General features: G+C 37.7%; 1 protein-coding gene across 5 annotated transcripts in view; it reads left to right on the top strand.

The window, feature by feature from the left end:
• Positions 1-14,628, top strand: part of glra1 (glycine receptor, alpha 1) — a 48,410-nt gene extending 33,782 nt beyond the window's left edge. For all 5 annotated transcript variants that reach the window (XM_026281147.1, XM_026281149.1, XM_026281146.1 and 2 more), the window contains 3 exons: positions 1,015-1,229; positions 4,497-4,643; positions 13,469-14,628. In XM_026281147.1, coding sequence (XP_026136932.1) covers positions 1,015-1,229; positions 4,497-4,643; positions 13,469-13,756 — 650 coding nt within the window. In that variant the 3' untranslated portion in view covers positions 13,757-14,628. The remainder of the gene's footprint in view (positions 1-1,014; positions 1,230-4,496; positions 4,644-13,468) is intronic.
• The last annotated feature ends 1,367 nt before the right edge of the window (positions 14,629-15,995 follow it).

Raw genomic sequence — 15,995 nt, 5'->3', positions numbered from 1 at the left:
TGGACCAATTTTTGGGGTCTTTGACAACTCTGGTTCCATTTCTGATTCTTGGTTAGCAGATCCTAAATGGTTCTTAGTTTTTTTTGTAAATTGGAATTGCATTGCAATTGTTATCATATTTTGCATTTGTACATTTCAGTTCTATTCTTGCATGATTAGATAAATGCATTTTTAACAGTTCTTCTAAAATTGGTTTGCATAGACTTTTTACTGATTTAATCAGGTTTGATTATTTATTGGTTCATTTTTGAGGTGGCATATAACTAAAGCAATACTAAGCTGACCAAAATGTCATATTTAATTTATTTATATGTCTCCAATTCCTGTTTAGCTGTTCATGATCCTTAATAGTTAATTTTCTTGAATTTTAAAGTAAGAAATACAATTCTATAGCCAAGTAATTAGATAATTTTAGTAAAAAAATATTCTAAACAATTCTTCCAAAATGAGTTTGCATAGACTTTTAATGACTTTGATGATTTTAAATGACCTTTTATTAATTGATTGATTGATTGTTGTGGCATAAATGCTTTACAAGCTATACTTATTCTAAACATTTAATTCATTTATTTTTACAGAGTACTATTGACAAGCACATAACATATATATTTAACTACTTGCTGTCATGTGGGAGAAAAAGTCTAAACAGGGCCAAGTCTGTAAGCTGTATATATTTGATTCACAAAATAATCGATTCACAAGAGTCATTTGTTTAGGATTCAGACTGCACTAGTTGCCAAGTATGCACTCAATTCTCTAAAAAGAACCGAAATCATTTGTTCTGTATTTGGACTTTACTAGTCTTGCTCTCTAATTTGCTTTATAGATTCAGTATCTGTGTTTTAGTTTGGGAAACTCATTTGATTCTGATATTTGGGAATCATTTCTGAAAAAGAACCACTTCTCGCTTCCCAGCCCTATATAAAGCCTGTTTCAAACATGCAATGACAAAACTCTAGAGGATCAAATGAAACATGAGTTGACAATAAAATCTGCATGCTTTTTGTGTTCCAGGGAAGTTCACCTGCATAGAGGCTCGTTTCCACCTGGAGAGACAGATGGGCTATTATCTGATCCAGATGTACATTCCCAGTCTTCTGATCGTCATTTTGTCTTGGGTTTCCTTCTGGATCAACATGGACGCTGCTCCTGCCCGTGTTGGCTTGGGCATCACTACTGTGCTGACCATGACCACCCAGAGTTCAGGATCTAGAGCTTCTCTTCCCAAGGTCAGTCGTCATGCTCATCCCAACAGTAAAAATCCCTGATAATGTAGCGTTCACCCTTTTTAGAAGCATATTATTGATTGTATCACTGCAGTGTGTTATGGGCTGTACTAGACTCAGTCACAGTCAACATGAACATCATCCTGACCACGCTGGAACCTCAGAGAGTTTTAAGACTTCATTTGCAGCAGCGTTGTCAACGGTCACACATGTGCTAGCATCTTTGTTTCTGTCCACACTGATCTAGATAAGTAGGGGTGCACTATTAATTGAAATAAAACTGAACATGGCTTAGTGCAATTATCCAATCACGAAGGCTAGTTAAATAAATATATGCAATGCAGAATCTGTTTTTTTAGTAAATGCTGCTCCACACAAACTCCATCTCTGCATCTGCTCTGAGTTCGGGTCATTTTAACGTGCATTTGCAACATGTGCCAACCGTCTTCACTTGTGATAAGAAGCACTAATCTAGAGACCTGTGCTGGAAAGATTTTTCAGTCCTGCTCCCGCAAGATTCTGTCCCAAAATATGTTATCTTGTCCCGCTCCCGCCCACAAAAGCCTGCATAGACGTAATCTATACAGATTTTTTTTCAGTACATCGAAGAAATGTACATGAAATGGTTCTGTAACATCTCCTAAGCTCCACAACAGCTCAACATAAACGCTCCCGATAAAATATTTGTTATTTAGGCTGTAACAAACCACTGGTATTTTTAACTGAAAAGCAAGCATGGGCTTATAAAGCTGTTATAACCGACGAACATATGCATAATGAATCTGTCACAATGTTTACACTTTATGTGTTAAAATGAGAGGATTCATGACCATGCAAATTTCAGAACTGCGGTGAGTGAATTCTATCTTAATCACCTCTGATTGGTCATTGCGTTCCAGAAATCAACCGTTATGCCTGTGATTGGCTACATTGGGCAACACTTTAAACGTGTTATAAATAGAAACTGTGCTCAGCTTGCACGTTAATCATTTTAATGTTAATATCGTTTGTTCTTTTTGCTTTGGTGCAACAGATAAATTACAGTTTGTGCAGTGTACAAACAAGCACAGAAAATCTAGATTTAAAAACAAAAATACAGACATTTTAAATCGATCAGGGGAAATGTCATGACCTTGATGCCAAAATATGATGTCAAAGTGAACTTGGTTTCGAGAGACAGCCGTATATTTTATAATTTATAAACATATTTTGTTATTTTTTTTTATAAGGCTACTGCAAACTTTCCACTCTAGGATTAAATTTGTTGTAAATAATGTTTCGTACAAGATGCAGTACCAAAGGGCATTTTGTTAGAGACATGCCTCTGAAAAATATCAAATCCAATAATCAAGTACCTATTTATCCTGCGGCGCTGGGATGGCCAGCATGTGGCTGTACAGCTGATTGTTTATTCATTAATGCTTTGCACTGATAGCTGTTTGTGTTGATGATTATTCAATGACGTGCTATTATTGGCCATTTAATTACTTCATAATGTAATTCTGAAAGGGTTCTGTGAGTGGCGTGGCTGTTGAGAATTAATTACTTTCTAACAAAATAGAAATTGTGTCCATCATTTCCAAATCTCTCTTTGTGACCTTGAATGCACTTCTTCATCCTGCTGTAGTACATTGCACACAGGGGTTTCAGATCTTTCATGCTGCGTTATGATGAGACAGGATAGTGCTGTAGTTTGACATGTTCTTCATCATTTACAAGCATCATGATTTGGCACACACACTGTTCAGGTTCAGATAGGTTGTCATGCCTTACATAAAATCTTCCAGCATGGATTTATAAAATTAAAGAGGATTGTATAAGTATGTCCTGACATATTATTCCCAGTTCTGATATTCGGCAGGTGGTTTTTGAGTCAGACATGCTTGTTGTTGCAATAGGGGTGGGGATATTGTGATCGATCTTTAAGATGTCCATGATGTACTTTTCAAGCAACTTGTACAGACTGTGATCTTTTATATCCTGTAATAATGTAAAAAAAAATACTGAAATGATTGCCTATAAAAATTATTGTGACTGGCCAAATTAAATCATGCATCTTCTGCCATGTGTATTTTATGTATGCTGATGCATTTGAAAAACTAATTCAGCATGAGCTAGCAGTATTTAGTTTGCTTTGATTTTGACAAACATTTACATTGATGCATTTAGCAGACACTTTTATCCAAAACGACTTACAGTGCATTCAGGATATGCATTTTTTTTTTACCAGGATATGTGTTTCCTGGGAATCAAACCCACAACCTTTTGTGCTGCTAATGCAGTGCTCTACCACTGAGCCACAGGAACTATTTTCCCAATCTGAAGAGTGCCTGTCAGAAGCACTACCAGGGATTTTGAAATATTTTGCATTCTGGATTTAAAGTTTAACTCCGGTTTTAATTACAATTCTGACAACTTTTTGTTTAATGCATGCACATTTTTCAAACAGATACATGCATATCCCATCTGGATATTCCCAATAGATCTCAAAATTGGGAAGATCGCGATTCAGATCTTTTTTTTGTGTGTTATAAGATTGTGATATGATATTTTGGGGCAGATCACCTACCGCTATGCTAGAGTAATGATTATGCATGTTTTTCTGTACCTCCCCTATATCCAGCTACATTTATCTACACAGCTTTGTCTTTGGCTAAGACTCAAAAGACTGTTAGGTTTTAATGGTAGGTGTTATTGGTGGAAATAATTCCAAAGGTTTCAATTAAGGCAGGAGAAGCGTTTCAGTAAGAGCATCTGAGATTAGCGGTGAAGATCAGAGGGGAGTATTTCATCAGCCCAGCGCGCCCCCAACAATGCTTTGTGAACCGTGCGCTCTGTAATGCCACCTGAACTCCACAACCACTTTGGTCACTGGCTTGTCAAATAAAGCGAGTCTCAGCCAAGCGGTCGGGCCGGCAGCCGAACTCTTTTCCAGGCCAAAGCAGCAGCTCTCAGCGCACACTTCAATCAGGCCGATCACACTCTGAAAAAACCTGCATAAAGACTCAGCTGCTGAGCCAAAGTTCTGAAAATTGACATAGTTTATTCATTAACACTTTGATCCCCTATCTCAGACTAGGTAGAATAGTCCTTTTAGCTCTCTGGATTCCAGATGAAAGGTATTCTTCCTTATAATGGGCGTATTTTATGACTTTCTCAACTTGAAAATTTTGAGCACCTGAGCTAAGTGAGTGAACTTTCAGCCAGGCAGTGATTCAGAGTTGTTCTTCTTTGCTCGTCGCCAATCCTGTTGGTTTCGTCTCGCTGCAGGTCTCGTATGTGAAAGCCATTGACATTTGGATGGCAGTGTGCCTTCTCTTTGTCTTCTCTGCACTGCTGGAGTATGCGGCCGTCAACTTCATTGCACGCCAACACAAGGAGCTGCTGCGCTTCCATAGGAGGAGAAGGCATCTTAAGGTGAGCCCTACAGTCCAAACACACTTCATCTATAAGCACTGACCCACTGTGAGGGATTCCTGGTTACATTCGGAGGTACAGAATACAGTAAATATTTCATCAGGTCTTTGAAGAGCAGAGTCTGACAAAAACAATAGCATGATGCCACATTCAGGGCTTTCAAAACCTTCAACAGTGCATTACTGCGGATGAAAATAAAAATCACAACCTGGATTTACTAGTGTAATAGTCAAACTAGTGTCCTTAAGAGGGATGTTTAGGGGTCTGCAGAAAAGTATAGAGAAAAAAAAAATAACAAATATTATTACTAATCTATTTATTAAATATGTTTAACACATTTAATGAATATATACTGTATTGCCCTCTCGTGGCTGTAGACGGTAATGTTTTCTCTTGGTTCTTAGTTCTAAATAAATGCTTATAGTCCAGTGCGACTTATGTATGTTTTTTCCTCATCATGATGTATTTTTGGAATGATGCAACTTATACTTAGGTGCGACATATAGTCCGAAAAAAAAATGGTGTGTGTATATATATATATATATATATATATATATACACATATATACATACACATAATATTTCTTACCGCTTATAAGTTTTGAGTAAGAAAAATACAGTAATATTGTGAAATATTTATTACTGTTTAAATAAATGTTTTCTTTTTGAATATATTGTAAAATGTAATTTATTCCTTTGATGCAAAGCTGTGTTTTCAGCATCATTCCTCCAGTCTTCAGTGTCACATGTTCCTTCAGAAATCATTCTGATTTGCTGCTCAAGAAACATTTCTTCTTATTATTAATGCTGAAAACTTGCTAAATAGAAATTAACAGGATTTTCTGTAACATTACAAATGCATTTACTATCACTTTTGATCAGTTTATGCGTCCTTGTTTTCATTTATTTAAAATGAATTCTTGCTGACCACAAACTTTTGAATGGTAGTATGCCATTATGTTTTAATAAAGCGCTCTTCCATAAGAGTGTCATCATATTTGGAGTTTCTGGTTTGATCTTCTCTCCTGACTTTGGCATGCTAAGACTGAAACCAGTAATGAGAGATGAAGTTGAAACATCAGTGCTCCTTCCATTCATAGAGTAAAGTGAGTTGGCATGGTGAGATCTTTCAAGTAGCTGAGAAAGCTCAGAATAAATCCTGAATCCCACCGTTGTAATCCTCACTTTGCCTCTGGGCTGCTGGTAATAGGTACAGTGAGATTAGCCCCACACAGGTAAATCCACAGAGACGGTCTACACAGCCCTCGCTGACAGCAGTCCTTCACATGACAAGGGCAAATGGTGAAACTGCAATTGAATGGCAGTATATATCGCAACTATTTCATTATCATATATTTGTTCTCCATTTCAAGCTTTTGAGAACAAAAATAATGACAGACTATTTCTCCATTTTGTGTTGGACATCATGGCTTTGGATAGACGCTAAAGGGAATGCTCACATGACCATGACTGCATGCTTAAATATTAGTGTGTATATGCCGTGTTTTCATTTGAGCAGGCGCAGCACAGCAGTAGGTTTGCTGCATTATCATGATCACCGCCTGGTTAATGAAACTCCCCGGCCACAGTGATCCACGGCTGGGGTTCAGCCCTTCATTCTGCCTCACTGGGGCTATCAGTCAGTGTCTGCTCTCTGCACTGCAGCCCGGAGCTGTCACCTCCCTGCACTACACAATAAAACAACTCCCCGGCATTACCACAGGAGCTTATCCACCTCCTCCTCCTCCTCCTCCTGCATGTGGCAGCTGGCGTCCCCCTGCCAGACAGCACAGAGATGTGTGCTCTTCAGTGAAGGGACTGGCCCTAGAGGAAGCTTGTGTTTTATATATATAATTGTTGAAGCTGAAATAAAAATGAAGTATAGGGTCCTGGAAGGTAGTGCACATTGGGCAGCCTTACTCTAGCCTGTGTTACTCTCATCCTAGTCTTGCTTAGCTGGCATTAGCTAGCTTACTACTGAGTGCCCTAAACTCTAAGACTCCTTCCAAAATCGCTGTAGTGATTTACACTGCGTGGTTCAAGTGACTCAAATCCGATTTTTTCCTCTCATGTGGCACAGATCGAATATGACCGGTGAACGTGTAAGCAGGAAAAAAACGCATGGATTCCGATGTTCTCAGATCGGATTCAGGCCTCATTCATATGTGGTAATAAATCAGATATGAATATGAATACTTGCATTTGCGTGTGCCATGTAAGCAGACAAATCAGATATTCCCCAGTAAATGCGAGTCGTATGTCATTAAAAAAGTGACATCAACTCAGATGGACACCACCCACTGAGATCACATGATGACTTATAGGCGCTAAATTCACCCAGGCTGCAACAAGGTCTCCTTTTTTTTCCCCCGTACGAGAATGTTTTGCTGATTTTTTTGTTAACTTTACAAAATATTGTGGAAAGCAAAACTCTGTATAATTGTATTTGCATCTGCATCCATGTATTTCGTGCTGTTTTACTTCCTTTTTCGGGTCAGAGTGTATACGTTTGGTAGTTTCAGCAGTGTATAGTGTAAATGCAAAAATTGGATACAGGACACTTTTAAAGATGATGTGAGCGGGTCATAAAAAAAATCAGATGTAGTTAGAAAATCAGATTTGGACATCAAGACCTGCAGTGTAAATGCAGCCTAAGTAATACTTTGCAGACATTAAAAAAATGTGTGTATCCGGATGTACCACATTCACTGCCCTTCACAAATCCTCTTCTGTGGCCCCCATGGGATAGTAAAGTGTCCGCAGAGTGCAATAGTTGGGTTCCGGGTGTAAAAAATCCCATTAATTTTCTCAAGGGGAATTGATTTTAACCATAACTTGTAAACCATCGTAGATAGACCTACTGTGAGCGGCGAGGTTGTTAATCAATGGTAAATGCTTCTGTTGAAGCCATCAGCCTGCATTATTTCATTATTTCAACAAGGTTTTTTCTTTTTAAATAATGTTCGACCATGGAATTTCTGGTAAAAAAAAAAAAAAAATATATATATATATATATATATATATATACATAAATTATATTAAATTATTTGTGATAATTTCACCAAACAGAGAATAGCAAAACAAGCAAATCATGTAAAAAATCCAACTCTATCGTAAGTTGGTAAACTTGAAATGCTTAAATATTTGTGTACATGCATATTTTACATGCATAAATACATAACCAAAATCTTAAAATTTTTAAAAATCAATCTATATTGATCCATTGTTTTTAACTCAATTGTTCAGGGTGATTCATGAGATTGTAGTTCTTTCCCTCGTTGTCTTTTTGTCTGATTTTCAAATGCAGTTTTACTTCAAATCAAGTGTTTCTCTTTGTAGCTAGTTTGCTGATTTATGGCTAATAACTCTATTTTTATTAAAAAATTAAAAATGGATATAATAGAGAATCCAGAAACCAAAGCCACTGAAAAATTGTATGGAAACTGTTACACTTTATTGGATGTGCACTTCAGTGTCTTTCTGGGAGCAGAAGGTCATTGGAGTAGTTTATTCTTCTGTTTTATGTGTATCCAAAATTATTACTTTTTTTACCTATTCATTTTAACTTACTATATAGAAGTAAAGTATGTATATATTTGTATGGTGCCTTAGTGTGACTGGAAAATAAACCCTGGGTACTCTTAACTCCCAGAAGTCAGCTAATCAGGTTTTACCTAAAAATGACTTCAGCCAATCAGAACTAATTATGCTAGAACAAGAATAAATAATTCAAAATAACTGCATAGTAGCACATAAAGAAATGACAGAAATAAGAGTCGTGTGCTTCTACAGATTTAACCAATGCTTCAGTTTTATGTGCAAAATGCATCAGTCAGTGAACAAAGCCAAAACTGAATTAAAAATGCAAATATAATTATTATTCTTGCATGCAGAACCTTTAGGGTTCAAATGAAAAAGCAAGCTCACTTCCCAGTGTTTAATCTTAAAAATGTATTACTCAGGAACAAGTTCATTTGCATAAACAGACTGTAATTTAGCTCTCGTTCTTTAATAAAATAGCATAAAGTTTATGCTGTTTGACTTATATTAGATTATTTGCTGGAACCTGTCCAGTTTACTGCTTCAGCGCGTGGGACTGTACCAGACTGCGTGTCCTGGCAGAGCTGTGTTAATAACTGTGTGAAGCAATGCGACCTCTGGACTGCAGATGTCTTTGCTTTGCCTAACAATGACAGGAGCGTATTAGTGAGCAGCCTATTGATGGAGAGTAATCACCTCGTTAGGGCTGATTGTGATGCAGGGTGGAGCACTCGGGGAACTCTGAACGCTGCAGCTGCTGTTCATACCAGGGCAGATTGTCTATGCAAATAAGGCAAATAAGCACGAGCAGATAAGTAAACCACTGTCACTCATCTGGCTGGGATGTTAAAGGTGCAGAGTGAGGCTGATTTGTCTTGTGTTATTTGGTTTGGTGCAGCCTGAATTCTAGTGCAGCTCAGTGTGCTGGAGTGTTTAATAGAGCCAGAGGTGACGAGTGGACTTGGCACTGGACTGAAGTGTGCTGCAAAGTACTGCAGTCTTCTGTTGTTGCTTATAACGCCACTCTTTGGAATACTTGATTCCTATTGGTCAGTCAGATTATTCTGAAGTCAGGCTTTTTTGAATAATGTTTGTTCACCAGGTCAACTTTGTATAACTGATTGTACTTTGGGTAATTATGAAGCGCAAGGTTGGGGGTTCTATTCCTCTGGAACACATGATAGGTAAAAATTGATTGCCTGAATGCACTGTAAGTTGCGTTGGATAAAAGCGTCTGATAAATGCATACATTTATTTAATTTATTTGATAACCAAATTGTAGCCAGTTACTGATTGCAAGTTACATGATGAGGGTTGTGGTTCGTGATATAATCTAGATTACTAATTCTAGGTAATGCACTCGGACTACTTTTGGATAACTTTTAGATTACTTTTTTTACTTTGCGTTACTCCAGGGTTTCCCAAACTGTTAATGCTGGAACTGTAGGGGTTTTATGTGGCGGTTATTAATTAATCACAATTATAAAAATATTGTATTACCATTAACCAGACTAAATCTGAGTTTGGTAGTGTTTGTCTCAATTATTTGTCTCATACATGGTAGAACTGAGTGAGAGGTGCTTTCGTTCCCAAATTCAGGAGCATAGATCGCAAATTAAGTTATAATTAAAGTTGCATGGCATTTCTTTATTGTGAATATTCAAAGCTAAATATGACACAAAGTAGAAGTTTTTAGAAACTAAAATATAAAAGGGGGGGAAAGGGAATTGGGAAGCTTAATTATTAATAATTTACTGCCATTAATGGTGTAATCCATAAAAAAGTCATCTGAATAGGAGCCTCTAAAATGTAACAATCTAATAACAAGTGCTACATTTCTGGAATCTGATTACATAGAATACTAGAATACATGTAATCAGTTACTATCCAACAGTGTTTGCTAAAAACAGTAGCTAAATATCCATATTTCATGTTTATTATAGTGCACACTGCTTGTGTTGCGGACATGAGTGATGTCTCGTATCATGTGGGCTGTTCAGGAGAGGATTACTTTTCTAAAATGGGTTGGAAAAAAATCCCATAGTTACATTGAAGGAGAGAACCTGAATCATTTATAGAGACAAAAATAGCAGTTTCGGGTGATATCTTTTGACTCAAAAGAGCCTAAAAATAAGATTTAAAGTCTCCGACAACCTCGGGAGTCCCATTTAGACAACTGCTGACAACCACCTTATTCAAGACACGTAAAAACGTACGTAAAAAAAAAGGGGAATGATATTATTGATATATTTTATGTGGTAGAATAAAACATGAAAATATCTTGAGCTTGTGCTAACCTCTTATTTCAGACATTTAACCATAAACCCATTTAATAAGATGCATTCATTTTGGATTTTAGAGCTCATTCCTGTACCAGCCTCTGATGGGGTAGTAACTTTTGACTGGGCAAGCATCTGAATTTTTTTTTTCTTTTTTGCTATGTTTTAAGGAAATGCACAAGGATAAATGCATAGCTCTATTAAAGCAAAAGGAAAGTGTTAATTTAATAAGCATATTCAGAATCAGTGCTTGGCCTGAAAGCCAGCAGTTCTCATTATACTATATTAGGAATGGAGATTTTCAGATACGGTTGGACCGATACAGCTGATGTCAGTGACTGTTTGGAAACAGGCTTGAAAATGATTCTGGCCATTAAAGAAACCTGAAAGGCATAATATGCTTGCATGATATACACAGAGCGAATGCTATTCGTCGGCTTCTCATTTAAATTCCCAACATCTATGAGGGCACAGATGTTTATTGGAGAAAAATCTCATTTTTGTAAACATATATTCATTCAAGACTCATAACCACTGGGCACATCAGCATAATGTCTGAATCTGTTTCGCACGCAGCTCGTAAAATATTCATTCCAGCTCACCCATAGGTGATAAAACAACAGACATATGTAAATGCAGTGCAATGTAATGTCCTACACGGATAAATGCAGTAAATCATCCCGCTCTCAACATATACGATAGAGCTGACTTTCACTTTAATATATGCTTTATATGAAATCATCCCTGTCCAGGACATCTGATGCTAAATATTTTGAATATATATATATATTTATATATGATAAAGGCACAAGGCTGGGACCATACAGCTATTTCGGTTTCTGTGGTTTATCACAACATCCCAATGAAAGACATCAAAACACCTGTCAGATCCCCGGGCTTTGATTGATGAAGGAGCCGAGAGGCCACACCCCTGATTTGCAAACGCTAGCGTGAGCTGCATTCTGACGTGCGGCTGTAATATCACACGCCGCTGTAAAGCTCGAGGATGCGGGTGAGCCTTCTGCTTATTGTGTTTTTCCCTCCCCTCTAACAGTCGGACTGGGAAGGCGGCCCGCACGCCTAATGCAGTAATGGCTGAGTTTTAATTAGGAAGGGAGGGTAATGAATCTGGCAGGGGCCGGGCCGGGAGGGAAAGTGACGCAGGACACAGCGGTGCTGCAGCCTGGCTTCTCTTTACAGCTCCACGTCACGTCTCGGAGCCACCACATTAATCACATGGCAGCAGAAATAAAGCCGAGCATCCGTAATACTTACAAATGGTGAGCCAGTGCAACTGAAGGACAAGGAAAGGTTGTAGCACCCCGGCATCAAAGACAGCGTCGTATACAAAAACAAAGGGGCAGTGGAATGACATCAGTGTGATCTTCCATTTACCCCGGCACACATTAACAGTTATAAATGGGATGGCTGAAAGACAAGGACGGAAGGAGGACAAAGTGTCTAAAAATGGAGTCCTGCCTAGAAAATGGCTGGTCTTTCAGTAAAAGCAAGCGGGAGAGTTCCCAGCGCTAGATGTTTGCACCTGCAAATTAAAAACATGCATTACGAACATAATGATCCTATTTCGCATCCACGCTTCGTGTTTAAACAGGCAATCACGGTGAAATATCTATGCGTGCACTGAAATGTAATTAAGCGGGTGGTTATTTTGGTTCTGTTTTCATTAACGTTACGATCGAGTCCATCTGCTGAATCTCTAATAAGAGCGTGTGGAGCAGGGCAAGGTCAGTCCATTCACTTTTCTGAGAGATTGTGACCTCTGAATACACCTTGTGTCCTCTAGCTGACATATGTATATAGTTAATACTCATAAATATATGTAATCCACCCAAGAGGACTGGAGGATTTAAAGGGATAAGGAATTCTCTCACCCTCAGGCCTTCCCAGATGAATATGAATTTCTTTCTTCAGATGGACACTAATTTATTATTCTTTATTTTTTTCATGGACGCCGGTAACCCAAGAGTTGATGCCTCAAAGACCACACAAAATGAACATGATAGTAATCCATATGAAAGAAGTGATATTTGTGTGAGGAAAATCATAGTATTTTAAACTTCTTTAGCTATAAACAATATGCTTATGCCATGTTTCACAGTGCTGATGTTTTGGTGAGTTTAAACTAATGAACCAATGTATGACAGAAAATAATAAAGTTATAGTTCTTAAAATTGTTCTCAATATTAAAGAATAGGAGTCCACAATACAACTATAACGATACAGGCAAAGAGAAACCATATCATCGGACTCATTTTCAGAATTATTTTTTTCCCGCCGATTAATGATAAAAAAACTGACAGCAAATCAGAATCCATCCTACTATAACTAGCTCTAGAATTTAAAGTGGCAGATGTGAGCTTAGAATAAACAGACTATACAGTTCGCTGGTATGGATGCTAATATCGTTTTCTTTAAAGTTATAATTCTTGCTGTGAATGGGGCTTTAACCTGAGTGGTACTGTTCAGTTTAGAGCCCGAACCCAACAGAAAAACCCAAATCAGTTGCTCACAACAAATGCTGGATTTATGGATTACATGCAACAGTCAATAAACAAATATATGTAAGGAAACAAAAATGGAAAGAGAGTGAGATAAGAGCAGCAAGTGCAAAACAAGTTTCATTTTAAATACAGCAAACGGCACACACACATTACATCTGGGGGGTGGATTTGAGTCCTCAAAATTGAGGGTTTCATCCACTTGTTTTTCTAAAAATCTGAGTGTGTTTATCTGAGCAAAGAACACCACATGCATCTGGGATGACATGAGGGTGAATAAATGTTTTTAAAGCCACTGTTTGTAGTTTTGTGTATTTTTCCAACTTTGTTTTGTTTCAATGACCATGCATCATATGGTAAATTATTACTGATATCAAATTCATTGCTCAGTAAACTGGTCTACTCCTCACCAATGAAGACACTGGATTACAATATATTAGTTAGTAGGGTTAGTGTTTGACTATTGTGTTTCCTGACCGATTGACAGGAGGACGAGGCGGGAGACGGCCGGTTCAGCTTCGCCGGCTACGGCATGGGTCCGGCGTGCCTCCAGGCCAAAGACGGCATGGCCATCAAGGGCAACAACAACAATGCGCCCACCTCCACCAACCCCCCTGAGAAGACCGTGGAGGAGATGCGTAAGCTCTTCATCAGCCGCGCCAAACGGATCGACACGGTGTCGCGTGTGGCCTTTCCACTGGTCTTCCTCATTTTTAACATTTTCTACTGGATCATTTACAAGATCATACGCAGCGAGGATGTTCACAAGCAGTAAAGAGATGCGAACCCATCCGCCTCCGCGTCCCACCGTGCCCGCCTTCCTCTCACTGCAGCGCTCTCACTCGAGTCCCCAGCAGAGGTATTTATTCCTTTTTTCGTCTCTTTCTCTCCTGTCCTCCTGAATAATCCGGACCTGTGCAATAGCAATGCAGTAAAATGCATGATAAATGAATGTGGCAATATATTTACTAAAAAAAATGAAAATGACTAAAGGTAAATATTCAACTTAAGAACTTCTGAACGGATGACTGGCAATCCAAGAGGAAAACTTGTAAAACTTTTTTTTGCAACTTGAAGACGTACTGTATTGGGAGAATACTGAAAAACATTACTGCTGTAATATATCGTATATTTAAATGATAATACTTCAGTCACTGAAAAGGAACCATTTTTGGTCTTCTCGAGGCAGTTTGGGGCTTCCATGAATACACAGTGAAAATGTTGTCCTGGGGTCTGACGATGTTTCATTCTGATATCGATTATTAATGGGTCTTGATGATTGCCAGTGAAAAATATATATTTATTCAAGTTACGATAAATGTGTTCCTCTATCTGTGCTCATTTTTTCAGTTTGGTTTTGTTTGAAACGTCAGATTATGTTCTGCTCATGTGCCAACATCATCCTTTAGGTTGACCAAAAAAATTACTCCATTTAATCATTCATGTTTACACCTTTTGGATATGTAAGCTGAATAAACAAATTAAATATTAGTATATGTAAAATAAAACATACTTTTAACTCTCGCCATTCCTTGGTTTTGGCATTTTCACCATTTCAGAATATGTCCGAAACGTGCAGAAGGAAAAGCTAAGGGATCTTTCATAACTCATATTTCATACAGTGTTATTTTTCTAAACGTGGTTTAGCTGTACAGCCAGTGCCATGATAACAGATCTATATTTCCAACCAAATGTATATTACAGTGATTTTTCAGTCTATATGTGTAAACACTGCATTGTGCAACAGAATAAACAATGCACAAAGGTTTAGTTTACGATATTTAGGATGCATCTTCATCTGGCTTCTCTATGCAATAATCGGATATGCAATTATTTCCAGTGTTCATCATGTCGAATAGGCCATTTTATTCTGAAGGCCCCCCAAAAAAATGCTATTTCATACATGTACAATTTTCTCTTCCAGTCATGCTCATTTGCTGTCGATGCATGGCTAGGGGTTTTTCTGTGGCGCAGATGATATAGATGTCATTTTTCACTTTTGTAGTGTTTTGTTTGACTGCCGAACTGAAGAGAAACAGTGTTATATAAAGTGAGCATGTGTCAGGCTCTGTGATAGATGCTCTGTGCAAGATTTTGCCATGCGTTACATTCTTTGTGTGTGTGTGTGTGTAACTTTGTTTGTTTAAAACCAAAGAGCAGTTTTGTTACTCTGTTGTCATTGCCTTTCAGGTTTTCATATTTCATATATTGTCTTCATTTCATCCTGTTTGAGGAGACACTGACCAATTTTGTAAGGCCTGTAACATTTGTAATTTATTCTGTTTTTCACACGTATTCAAGAAAACCCAACTAGATAGATTTTGTGACGGCAAAATATTACCAAGAAATATAAACTTGCATTTTGGTCTAAAAAATGGTATCATAATGTTTTGATGTATGTGTAAAATTTGAGTTAAGAATGAAGCTTGGAATTAATTGTTGATTAATGGCACATTTTATGTATTTAATAATTATTTGTTATATTTTTATTTATTTTTTTATTAATTTTTCTATTTAATAATTGAAATGACCAGGCACCATGATATATTTAAAGGGCTAATTTTGATTATTAATGTCAAATCTTCTCCCTTAAATGAATTGGCTTGTGATGCAGTGCTCTGAAAACTGGTTTACACCTCACCGATGAAGACCCTGGTTTTTCCACGACATATGTTCGCTCGCTGTATGTTGCATTAAGCAGAAACTGAATTCTGCTCCAGTTGCTCCCCAGAAGTTCAAGGAGGAAGATCGTTGTAATGTGAATCGCTCTCCACACGCTTACCTCCACGGGCCGCACAATGTAGCATTTCACACATCATTTGAATGTTCACACATGATGAATTGTGCTGAAGGAGTATTCACGAGCGGATCTGTAACATTGCAAACAATATTAATCATTGTTATTTCAAACGAGTCCTTCTTCCAGCGGGTTACACTTCATCTGTGAGACTGATAGAGGCACACGATGTATAATATACATCACAGTGTACAGTGTGGAAAGTGATAAAGTTACT

The sequence above is a fragment of the Carassius auratus genome, chromosome 14 (assembly GCF_003368295.1).
Source record: "Carassius auratus strain Wakin chromosome 14, ASM336829v1, whole genome shotgun sequence".
NCBI classification, from domain to species: domain Eukaryota; kingdom Metazoa; phylum Chordata; class Actinopteri; order Cypriniformes; family Cyprinidae; genus Carassius; species Carassius auratus.
This window is presented reverse-complemented; position numbering and strand designations above follow the sequence as displayed.